Below are 12917 nucleotides of genomic sequence, written 5' to 3' on the forward strand. Positions count from 1 at the left end.
GACCTTTAGCTAATGTAGAGAAAGGCTGATCATACAGGCAGTTGTATGATTTAGATAGGCAGGGCCCATGGAGCTGTGAAGAGTTCACTAGGACTCCCCTGCCTTCCAAAACACAGGTTCCTACCTGACTCAGGGAGAAAGATTTCCCACTAGTCCACCTTCTGTGTATGTTACCAAAAGGAAGCCATATTTGGAGCTGATCTAAGCTCCAGCCCCTGCAATTTCATTTGCCTTCCCTTAGTAAGGAACGCAAGCACAATGAGAATAAAACCACGCACAGCATGTGAAGACCAGGCCCTTCTGATGCTGATGTGTGGAGAAAACTGGGCACTAGACGACAAATTTTTAGCTGTTGCCTTATGGGAACCACAGAAATGGATTGAAATAAAACTTACAAGACCACTTTAACCACTCTTATTTATGCATTACCACCAGGGGAAAACAAAGTCAGTGAAACAGAAAAACGTTTTCCAAGGGAAAAATCAGTTTCCTCTTTGGTGACCTGAGAAAATTTACCGTAACTCCATTCAAAACCTTCAGGCACTTGACTTTTTTTTTCTTTTTTTTTTTTAATATCCTTTACCTTTTTAATAAAAAGTAAAAAACAAACAAAAAATACATCAATGTTCTGAATAGAACCTCTCTATGTAAAGGTCTCACTAAACAAATAAACATAGGACCAGACAAAAGAAATGGAGCGGTGAATAGCAATAAGATATATTATGAAGCATTTATATATGTATGTATATATTATATATGAATGTGCGGGTATATGTGTGTGCACCTATGTATGTATAAATCTAAATATTTGCCTACATACACGTCACACACATACATATTTATACTGACCTCTTTAGATTGAAGTCCAAGGCACTTTTTACAATGAACAGGTTAAAGCCATTAATTTAGAACATAACTGTTTCTGGGTACATATCAAGTTATGGCACCAATTATCAGAATTCACATCTTTCCTTGCCCACCTTGGAGTGTTTCTCGGTGCAATGAATAAGAGAATTGGCTTTAAAGAAGATTAGGAATGTTTCTAGATGGTTAACTAATTTCTCTTGCTAGTTTCCTCTGGGGGAGGAGAGTTCTCACTGGTGAGATGCTGAGTTCCTCAAGGAAAAAACACAGGGATCGAGAAACACAACAATTCCTGTACTATGCTAAGCAGAGACTCCTGTAGCCTTCCAGAGGACCTGCCCTGCGGTTCCACCGGATATTCCGATGCCCTGGTAGCCTAGGCTAAAAAAAAAAAAAAGACTAAAACTTAAAAACAGGGGCTTTGAGGTGGCTCAAGACTATGAAGTGGGTGCTATTTAGATAAGACCGGAAAAAGACTCTCTCTTACTGACTTTATTATGTTTTATGTAGACCATCCAAGCTACAAAGCCTCAAGTGGAACTTTAAGATGCACTTGTTTTTATCCTTATGATCATTCAGAACCTTCACATCATCAAATAATTCTGTAAATGAGACCAGGAAGAAATAGTGTCATCTCTAATTATTAACGAGGTTGGTTATCACTGCACTGAGGTGAGGCCAGCGCATATCAGTATTTCCGGGGCACACAGGTCACCTGGGGATTTGTTAAAAGGCCAATTCTGATGAAGAAGGTTTTGTGTGGGGCCTGAGATTGCGCATCTCTAACAAGCTTACAGATGGCACTAATGCTGCCAGTCTGTGGACCACACTTTGAATAGCCAGGGTTAGCATGTAGCCATGGACTTGAATTACTGTCAAGAGGTCTGCTTTCCCCAAATGATGAATTTGCATTTGTATCTTTGATTCTAGATGGAATACAACTTTGAGGGGATAGGTCAGAATATATTTGCTCTTTATAATTGTAAGTCTTAGTCTGAGCAATGTTTGAAGGAAAAACTAAAAGAGAAAAGCATTTAGTAGCAGAAAAATGTTAAGAAATAAATCAATTACCACCAATACATTCATCAGTCAATTGTAAAATAGAAAATAGGCTAATTTCCATTATCTAATGAGTAAGTAACCTTATAAAAACAGGTGCCCTGGAGTTCAGATGGCTTTAGTGGAGCTCAGCCTAACATACAACTGAGGAGTAAAATACAGGTACTGAGAGAATTTAGCTCCATAAAAAGAAAGCTGTGTACAAGTTAGGGCTCAGTTACACAAACAGACTGAAAACGGGCATTTAGACATTTCTCTTTCAGACAGCGTGAATAGCTACTGTTATTGAGGCCCAAGCCTTATCTACCTTTAAGCTGACATAAATTGAAATTTGAGAGGATTCCAGCCTTTTCCCAGGAGAAAACTTGTTTTGCACTATCTGTAAATCTCTGTGAATTTCCAGGGTTTAGGAAAGGAAGAGACACACAAGCTCAGTTAAACCTGCCCCAGTGCAACCTGGTTCTCACCTGTACAATATCACATCAAAGCGACAACAGCAAGTGAGGGTCCTTGGTGAGAAGAGGCTCACTGATTCTAGAAAACCTTTACTCTGTAACCACACACGCCCTGTTTTCATCTAGAAGTAGTGCCTTAGCCATACGAAGGCGGGAACTGAGAACTTCTACATGTGTGTCTCAGCTGCCCTACAGAGAAAGAGGGCTGTGGATTCCATGAGTTGCTTAATTTTGCTATAAAGGACAACATCTCAATGGGAACTCTTTATTTCCTCCCAGCTAGAGTAAGCTAGCCAAAAAGGCAGCCCGGCTCTTTGCTGGCTCTGGCTGTTCATGTCCTGCTGGCTCCTCCCATCATTCCCTTAGGAGCTTGGCTCCATGTTGTTGATAAACGTGTGGGAACCTTGCTGCCTCGAGGGTACGGCCAATTTAGGAAAGCACATCTGCACACTGGACTCCTGTTGGGCCTTGTGGAGGCTGGAATCCCAACCCCAGTTTCACTTACACAGAGAAACTCAGAACGGCTAGAATTTTGAGCATTTTCAGTTACAGGAAAACAGGACTCTTCCTTAGACCCAATTCAGACATTGTCAAAGGAAAGTTGGTTGGCTGAGTTTGAGACTTATATAATTTATGTAATGAGGCCTTTGAATTTATATAGAAAGAGCCTGCACTTTTATTAAACTGGTTTGCACAGCTACTAAAGGAGTGATGGCTTCTAAACTCTCTTCTGAAATGGCTTGATAGAATTTAGGGTAGAATTATTCTTCTAAGCTTGGTATAATGTTCTTTCGTCTCTAATACTCAGGCCTGGGAGAATTAGAACATGGCAGTTCAGTAGACTGTGGCAGGAGGACCCTTGGTCTGGGTGCCTGGCAATCACTAACAGTGATGTGTACTCAGAAACGGTCACTGGGAGAGCAGGCTGACAGTCGACCTGCTAAACACTAGTTTGATACAAAATGTTAATTGAAAGTTACAATATATTTTATAATATATCAATATATTTCATATTTAAAATAAACTGTTATGCTTTCTCCTATCATTAAAAAATAGCAAGCAGTACAGAGGCAAGATGCAAATTCATATTAAAGCTCATCTGATTCTGAATATAAACACTTCAGTTTCTGAGCTTGCCATGAAAATATTTCCTCCATTAACATCCTGTTATTCTCTTTTGCTGTTCTCTTGTGGCCAGTGCAGAACGGAGAGTCTGGGACCAAAACTGAGTTGTTGCGCCATTAAACACCGTATCTGATGAAGGTGGATCAGTCCTGGTTGAGATTCAAAAACCGAGACAGTATGACACAGCGAGAGAATGTTTATTCCGTGTCCTTCTTCGTGAAGCTGGACGTTGGCTGCTTTGACCAGATTCAGACATGTATACGTACTTTTTCTTTTTGGCTATAAATGTCAACATCTCTTTGGGATCCTAACTGCAGGTTGGTGTTGAATTTTGTGCTTTTCCTCCACCTCTTGGTTGGTCACGATGTCTCTTTTGTTTGTTTCAACACATAGCCCAGGCCCAAGATTACAGCTTCCAGGATACATTTTTCAGGTGTGTAAACAACTGTCACAGGGCACTTGGCACCTAGATTTGGAGGTCATAAGTTGAAGATTTGACAATGGTTTTGTTCAGAGGGAGCTCCAGTTCATGTTTGGGTGTTTCCAGTAATGGCATAAGACAAAAAGATCACAGTTATATATTTTTCTATCTGTATATATGTATATACCATTGCACTGAGTACTTTTTAATAAGCTGCGGTCTGTTTCAATAAAAATCTACATATTACTTGTCTGACAGGAGTTTAATGTTAATTTCTATTTATGCAGCCTGACACAAGCTTTCTGCTACCACAAGCAGACAGTTAATATTGCTATCCCTGTAAACTCCTTTCTTAGTGGTGCCAATGATCCCATTTCCTGAACGTTTACTTTGGCGGCAGTAGAGAAGGAAAGGATAGTGTCGGGCGTCAGCAAGCCCACTGACTGCAAGGGGAGAGAAGGGGCTGTTCGTGCCTCCCGGGAAGCCACCAGGTAGCTGTCTAAGGTACTGAAATCCAACCCTGCAGAGTCAATAGGGATCCTTCATCTGCTTCTAGCAACTCTCAGAGAAGAATGAATATAGAAAACTGGGGACATATTTTAGGATTTAAAAACAGTAACTTAAAAAGAGTAGGAACCTACTGGTAGTGCAATGACTTCACAGTATTTCAGCTGTGGCACTGTGATGGGAGCAACACTGTTTGTTCTGGGTGAAACACTGATTCTTAATTTGGAGTGTACTGCTTGTTGAGTTGCACTCTGGAGGAAGGGAAAGTTCTGGAACTATGTGTTAATCCCATATTTCTCCCTGCGGATTTTACCACTATTTAATATGCACTAATTACTTTTTGGTAGCTACTGCTGCATTCAAATGTAACATCAAGTTGTGAACTAGATACAGTCAGTCTAGGCTGCTGTTGATGACAAAGGTGATTTCATTTGTTCTCTATTTAATTCTTTGTACTTAAGAATATTAACTATTCTCTTCTTTTAAGTACAGAGAAACTGATGAATGAGGTGGTTATATGAATTGGCCAAAGATGTGGATCCAGTCTTAGATTTTTATTTATCTGATTTTGTGTCACTAGGTTTCTTCTTTTCCATGATTGTTTATTCACAAAGAAATTATAAAAATTTAAGGGGGAAATCCCCCAATATATTAAAATCATTACTTCTTCAATGCTGTTCCTTCTTGGCCTTTAATAAGAAAAATAGCTTGTACATGCTCAGCGCTTGGAATTTACTTTCACATACATTTTCTATGTCTCCTAATTCACAAGATTGTTGTTCTACCACTGGCCCCTGCTGAGGTCGGTCAGTGGTGGCTCGGGGCCTTCCCCCTCTTGTTCTTTTGGATTGTATTAAGCACTTCTAGAGACATGATGTCATGAAGTTACATATTATGAAGATGGAAAGGACAGTTCATAGACATATGACAATTTGTTGATGATGATCACATATATGTGGCCTTTGATCCAAGGGTGAAGACTTTTATTTGGACTTCAATCTAAGGAGGAGTGAGCCCCTACTCTGGTATAATTTACCAACTAATGCTATGTCCTGAATTCCACTGAGATTAGTGGTCTTAAAGTATCACAGTACATCCCTGACTTTACAGTACATGAAGCTATAATATGGCTTAAGCAATGGGGAGGGGGGTGGCTCCTTATTTCTAATTCAAGTGTCTAGATATTTTAGGGAATATTAGAGTGATTTTATCTGTCACCAAGTTATCAGAAAGATTATAGTAGGGGATCTGCCATTGGGTCAGTCCTCCAGGAGTGGGCAGATCTTGATCAGTACAGCACTAACATGAGGTTGCCATAATTAATAGTTTTTACATATAGCCAATTTTTTTTTTTTTTTAAGATGGAGTCTTGCTTGAGAGGCCGGAGAGCAGTGGTGCAAGTTATTCTCCTGCCTCGGCCTCCCAAGTAGCTGAGACTATAGGTACCCATCATGACAGCTAATTTTTGTATTTTTAGTAGATGTGGGGTTTTGCCATGTTGGCCAAGCTGGTCTTGAACTCTTGGGTTCAAGTTATTCTCCTGCCTCGGCCTCCCAAGTAGCTGAGACTATAGGTACCCATCACGACAACTAATTTTTGTATTTTTAATAGATGTGGGGTTTTGCCATGTTGGCCAGGCTGGTCTTGAACTCCTGATCTCAGGTGATCCTGTCTCCTTGGCCTCCCAAAATGCTGGGATTACAGGTGTGAGCCACTGTGCCTGGCTATGTATAGCCAATTCTTGAGCAGATAATTAAACCTCCTCCACTACAAAACTTGAAAGTAAGGTGCAAGAAGGCATGACATAAGAATCCACCTGCCCCTTTTCCCATCTGACTGTGATGCTGAGGTGTGGTAGAATTAGCCGAAAGGTGTAGGAAGAAAACTTGGGTGAGTTACACCCAGAATAATTATACCTAAGTCATCAAGGGTTGATTGTACTTGCAGCAGAACAGGTAAATTTCCCACATAAAGCTGAAATGCTAGTACAGAGGAATAGCCTTCCATTTGCTATTACAGGATCAACGTGCAGGTTCGATCACTTTTTTCTGAAGCGTAAGCATTCTTTTGCCAAGAATAAAGATCATGTATAGCTATTGCACTACCAATAGGTCAAGTCATGCTACAAATGTCCATGTGTTTCTAGGATGCCAGTGGCTGCTGCTACCAGAAATAACTCCCATCACTTCCGTGACTAATGTTGCTAGTTTGGTCTTTAGGGTTTACCTAAGTGAGAGCATCAGTGATGGGTGAAAGAATTATTCGCAGACCACAATGGATAAATCACAGTCTGTGCACACTTTTGGCCAGGAAGAGTGGCAGTGGAATCTTGCATGTCATTTGGTTGAAATTAAGACTAAATCTCTATATGTGCATACACCCACACCCACACCCACACACACACATATCACAGGGTTACAGCAGAATGAAAGAGGTGAATAAGAATCACTAGTTGAAGGCTGTAGGTTTAAATGATCAGGATTGGCACACTCAGATCAGCCCACCAGCGGTCTTCACTTTGTGAAATGGAACTGATATCACAAGGAAACTGCATGGTTATTTCATCTGTTTACACATCTGCTTATATGTTCAGCTGAACTGTCACTGAAAACAGGAGCACCATTCTTGGGACGTAAAAAAAGGAGGGGAAACTTTCAGATAATCAACAGTTAAAAGAACAAGTAAAAAAATAAGCCAACAGCAAGTGTGGCATCTCTGGTATGCAAAACAACTAATGAAAGTGTTCAAAGGAATTATCAAGGCAAGCCATTAAGACTATAAACCATCAAAGGAGCAGCAGCAATCGCAAGAGACAGAAGAGGGTTAGCAAGAGACTAGATCTTCCTGAAAGAGTGGCCTTGGTTCTGCAGTTGTCTACCTTGTGCTGTCCTTAGAAGAACAGGCCCAGTGCTGCAGAAGAAAAATCTCCATGCCAAGGCACTGCCTTCAGAAGGGCGATGATGTCTTCTTACAAAGGTAAACCCAAGATGACAACCACAAGCAAAAAATCACTCTTTAGTTTTACCTTCCACAGATGAAATAGTCCACACAGTGCCATTCAGTTTCCCACAGGCAGAAACCAAAGACCTCAGAATGAGAAAAGTGGTGAATAGCATGACGGTTTTCATACCATGAATGTTACGTGTGGTTAATTATGGATCAATGAAAAAAATTTTCAGTGCCTCTCACTACACTGAACCTTGATGTTTCTGAAGTCTCTTGGAGTTTGAGATGCATCAGAATAGTTTTTGCACCAAGATTAACATGGCACAGTGGGAACAGGCTACCGACAAATCTACATCCTCTTACCTTACCCACAGGGCTCCCTAAGGGTTCCCTTTATTCCCACAACATTTCATTCTGAGATGACTTCAGGTCAGGTAGAAGGGACCACATGGGCCACTCTTCATCACTTCTCCTCCCAGCTCAGAGGCTCACAGGTGAGGCACTTGGCCCTTTTACACTCCTAACATCTGGGGCTGGAAACCTGTTGCCAGATAAATACGGCTCAGCAAATCTCCAAAGCATCCTTCTATTCGCTAAGGTGTTATTGAGTTGCTCTTGTCTGTACGTCTGCACACACAGGCACAATTTCTTGTCCTCTCCCTCCACACATACAGACAAACACCTGGTCATGTGGTCCATCAAAACACGGCTTGTTTGGATGGAAGAAGAAAACTGCAGGTGCTGTTATTTTTAGAAACCTGCTTATCCCTCCTGAATGCCAACAGTTTTGGCTTGGCATCCATTTCAAATCAAGCAAGGTGCATGTCCAGGACAAAGCAATGTGCATTGTGTCTGAAGGGACCCACATCTTCAGTGAAACTCAGAATTCATCCGGTGCTAGATAATTACCTGACCTGAAAGCACCCCACGTTCAGATTCAAACCAGCTCAACACCCATGGAACGGGTGCCTACTGTGTGCTGGGTAAGGTGTCAAGTCCCTTTTTATTTGGATTAAGCTCAAATAAGAAAGGACCTGGACCGAAAGCCGATGTGTGTGTATACATGTGCACGCTTGCAAACACACAGGTTTATATGGGTGTTTATATTGAGTGGAAAACCTGGCTTTTTATTTGTCTGTGTCTTTCCTTTTTTTTTTTTTTCAGTCTGATTTGGGTATTTTTGTTTTGGCAAGTTGTGGGCAGCTCTCTTTTCTCTTTGCCACACAGAGGCTTCTGGAGACAAAAGGAAGAGAGAGGGGCGTGTTCAAAGACCCCCATCGTGAAGAACCCATTCCCCAAGCCTGACACGACCCCCTCTCCCAGTGGACCCCTCTTCTGGACTGGCTTCACTGTTGGCTACTTCAGTGCATCTGACCCCCACCCCCCACGTGAAGACCTGAGATTGAGCGTGGATTTCTGTTCTCCACCAGCTCTGCAGCAAGGGCCCTGCCAGAGGCGTCGCTTCCTGTCATCTCCTCTTCCCGCTCCCAAGTAGAGGCACCTAAACAGAGATTAGATTTCTGGTTTCAAGGCATGTCGGACCAAGCACGCTGAATGAACATGAGTTAGTTAATTAGCTCGGTCTCTCTTCTTCCCGTTCCCTGGTCTGAATGTTCCTTGATGGCAAAGCGACCAGGAGAGAGTTGATTTGCATCTTAAGACCTATGGGTAATGCTTCTGGAGTGGGGAGATTTATTTAGCAACTGCTTGAACTTGTGTATGGGGTCGGGAAGGAGGTGGAGCTGACCCCAATCGGGCTATCGGAGATGGGGGTGTGGGTGGTGCCCACGGCCACGCTGACTCCCCGGGCCTCGATGATGGCAGACAGGAGCTGCTGCTGCTGCTGGCGCAGGGTGTCGGCGATGAGCAGCGGCAGGGAGTTGAAGCTGGCGGTGAGATGCTCCAGTTTGGACTCCAGGCTGCCAATCTGCTTCTCCAGGTCTTCGCTCCGGTCATTGAGTTCTGTGATTAAGTCATACATGACGTTCTGCATCTGTGTGGAGAGAGAGAGGCAGGAGACAGGGAGATGACAGGTCATCACAGAGGAATCTGCACTGGGAGAAATGAAATGCCCTCCACAGCATGACAGGAGCCACTTCCACACCAGCTGATCCGGCGAAGGAAAGACACAGGTTTATTTCCTGGGGACAGGGAGGTTGAAGTGTGGACATTTTTTTTTCTTATTACAAAAGTAATGAGTATTAATGCCAGTGTTTTATTAGAGAATATGTGCCAAGAGGGAAAAGGTGGCCCCTTTTTTCCTTAAATAAAATGAGTCTCTAAACTGTCACATGTTCTTACAGGGCCACAGCCTCTCAGCTCTCATGGCTGGTGGCATCTAATGATTCCAGAAATGTTGCTGGTGGGGAATGGACAGTGCATAGATGTATGATTAGTAGACCAGGGTTTAAGTACATATCTGCAGCTCAGTGACAACGTGCCCTCTGCCCGGCGCCTGGCCTCTCTCACTCTCGGTTGCCTTAGAAAATTGGAGTGAATGACTATACACAGTTAGGAGTTATTGCATATCCCCCAACCTCCATGTTAACACGGCAGCCAGGATGTAAGGTGAATGAACTCCCAGGCACAGTGCTTAGCCAAAGGGGGCTGGCTTGCTGAGGGTGGCCCTTCCCCTGCCTGGTCCACAAGGCCTCCAAGTGAGACATCCCTGAAGGGTCATTCCAACTGGCTGAGGTCTTTGTTGACTGTCTCACAGTTCAAACTCTCCCTCTGACCAATCCAGCGGCCCTCATTCCTTGGCAGGGGTCCTGAGTGTGCTCCCCAATGCCCTTCCTGCCCTCAGCACTGACTCCCCGTGTTCCAGGGGTGCCGGCCGATTACCGGTGCTCCTTCCCCAATACCCTATGGCCCCCTTGTTGGTCTGCAGAGTTCCAGTCTATGCAACAGATGTTTTCCTCCCAGCAAATTAGCAAATGCCATCCTGGCTGTGCACATCAGACTTGGGAACATTAGCCTTCCAGGCATCAGGGAGTAAGGCTCCTGGGGTGGCAATGCAGAGGGCCAGGCTGGGGGCTGCTTTGTCATCCCCGAGACACCGAGGCTCTTTGGGTTTCTGGTGATCTGCCAGTGACACTCCAATCGTATTTCACCTGAAATTTCAGGTTACTCCAGGAAGATATAGAAACCATTTGTGCCCCAGGGACCAAAGCAGCAGCAAGGAAGATGAGAGGAAAAAGAGGCGTAAAAGATGTGAGACGCCACAGAAGAGTGAAGGGAGCAGGGATGCGACACGGCGAGCCTCCCCGGAAGACTCCATGCACCACAGGGAAATTCACTGGGCAGCATAAGGAAAGGCTGAGCAGTAGCATGGAGATGGCCCTGCTCCCATGAGCTGTGCTGTTGCCAGAGCAGGACACTGTGTCGTGAGTGCCCTTGGAGGACAGGGCGACATTAGAAGTGAAAGTTCTCCCTTTATTAATCAACATGACAGAACCCCTCGAGGCGCACACTTTTCCAGAATGTGCAAAGCCACCCATTTCATTTGACCGCAGGGGCGCCCTGATCAGCTCTGGGTGCAGAGCCCAGGCCTCCACGCTGGTGCTCGCCAACTGCCCAACCATGGGATGTCACTTCGTTCCTCTGGGTCTTGGTTTCCTCATCTATATTCATAATCAGAGCTACCATTTGCAAAACCCTTCTAGTTTACCAAGCGTTTTCACAGATATCATCTTATTCGATCACCTGAGCCTCCAAAGGTAGGAATCATTTTTACATTTCAACTGAAGTAATTGAAGCAATTAGGAAAAGACTCCAAGCCCTCCCAGCTCTGCCAGCCTATAGGACAGCAATTCAATACAGACATAATATGTGGAGGCCACATGCCATATTCCTAATTTAGAGAGGACCAAAGGGCGGGAGTGGGAAGGCGCTGAGCTGGGAGGCTACAGCACACAGAAAGGAAAGAGAACACGGTGTTATCATCTCGCCTGCTCTGTTGCTTGGTGACAGGATGCCAGGGGGAATGCGGACCAGTGTGAAGTGTGCTAAGCTGCTGCCAGGACCTTGGCTGAGTCTCCTCGGGGGAAAAGACTGGAGGGATGTCAGAGCTTGCCTCCTGCGAACCTTTTGCTCTGCAGATTTTTCCCTCAACCCTTTCCTGCACACTCTTTCTTCCCAGGTAACTTGCTCCTGGGTTACCGATGGCTTAGTTCCCCCACCCAAGTCACAGGAGTGTCTTTGCAGTTCACTGAGGTGTTCGCTTCACCTGGTCTACTCTGTGGGCCCCATGTCTCTGAGAGGCTATGGGTGGTGCTGCAGAAATGCAGGCCTGAAAGTTGGGTTTGCCCCATGTCCCCAGGGAACATCGGTCACAGTGTGTCCTGCAAAGTGAGAGAAGAGACAGAAAACACTGCTACTTGTGGAAGAAGCATCCTGGAGCATGTCGGTGGGCTATTCCTGAAGTCACAGGTGGGCCCCTGGCTCTGTGTGCTCTCTATGGCCCTCTTCCTGGCCAAGGCTGATTGGTCCCAGGGTGGATACATGAACCAAACTGGCCAATCATCTCTTCTGAGAATTTAGAATTAAGACCAGTAAAGGGCCAATGAGTCTTTGCCTGCGGCTAAAACTATCATAGGTACTCTCTGAATTGGAGCCTGTTACAGTCTGTCGTGGGGACAAGAGGCATACAGGGAGAGAAAGAGACGGAGAAAGAGGGAAAGGAAGAGAGAGACAGGGAGAGGGAGAGAGAACGGAAGCAGTCACTCGCACACAAGCAGGGAGTAGCGACGGTGAGGGACCTCACCTCCCCCCTGGCTGGGGGTGCTTCCCAGGTCTGCTTCGAGTCAGTTCCTTCCTGCAGTCTGGCCACATGCCTCCTTTGAGGTTCTGCCTGGAATGAGACTCCCTTCTGGCCTTAGAATAGATTTCTCCATTTTTAAACCTAGTCCCAGCGGGTTTCTGATATTAAAACCAACACACCCAAAACCTGAGGGAGTTCTCTCCTGCGTGCCTACATTCCACTCCCACCCCATGCTCCCAGGAACCACGGGGCACTCCACGTGAACACCCTCCTCCAAAGGCACACAGGCCTGGGGGCTTCTCCCCACTGGTGCCAAGCCACTGACTGCCCGACTGAAGTCCTCACAGGTTTAGGAGGCCCTTTCTGTGGCTCAGTCCCTTAAATGAACAAGGCACATGCACATGGCCCCACAACAGTGATTTCTCTGCATCCTTTTCAAGGGGTGCTTAATATGCCTGAGGGAGTGTCTCTTGCTTACCCAGGGAATGTGTTCCATTATGATAATTGACATCTGCTGGAATGTTCCACCAGCCTGGCCCTGAGCGTACACTTAATATACAATTCCTATCAAGAGGCAGTGAGGAGGGAGGGCTGAGGAGGGGAGGCCCTTTCTTCAGCGGCACCAATCCAGCTCTAGCAGTGCGGCCTTCGGCTCCCTCACCTGGGTGATTTGCAAGAGGAGAGAGTTTCTTTACAGTATTTATGGCAGCTCAGGGCCAGAAACACAGAGTGACAGAATGATGGCAAGCCTGATATCCTAGGGTTCTCAAAAGAAGGCGCT

At 44.9% G+C, this 12917-nt stretch overlaps 1 protein-coding gene across 3 annotated transcripts in view; it reads right to left on the reverse strand.

The window, feature by feature from the left end:
* Nucleotides 1-6480: 6480 nt before the first annotated feature.
* KCNN3 (potassium calcium-activated channel subfamily N member 3) overlaps nt 6481-12917 on the reverse strand; it is a 173034-nt gene continuing 166597 nt past the window's right edge. For 2 of the 3 annotated variants that reach the window (XM_017513417.2, XM_037733031.1), the window contains exon 8: nt 6481-9370. In XM_017513417.2, coding sequence (XP_017368906.1) covers nt 9074-9370 — 297 coding nt within the window. In that variant the 3' untranslated portion in view covers nt 6481-9073. The remainder of the gene's footprint in view (nt 9371-12917) is intronic. The other variant, XM_037733030.1, reaches the window with a different exon arrangement.

This window comes from Cebus imitator, unplaced genomic scaffold (genome assembly GCF_001604975.1).
Source record: "Cebus imitator isolate Cc_AM_T3 unplaced genomic scaffold, Cebus_imitator-1.0 Scaffold491, whole genome shotgun sequence".
NCBI lineage: Eukaryota > Metazoa > Chordata > Mammalia > Primates > Cebidae > Cebus > Cebus imitator.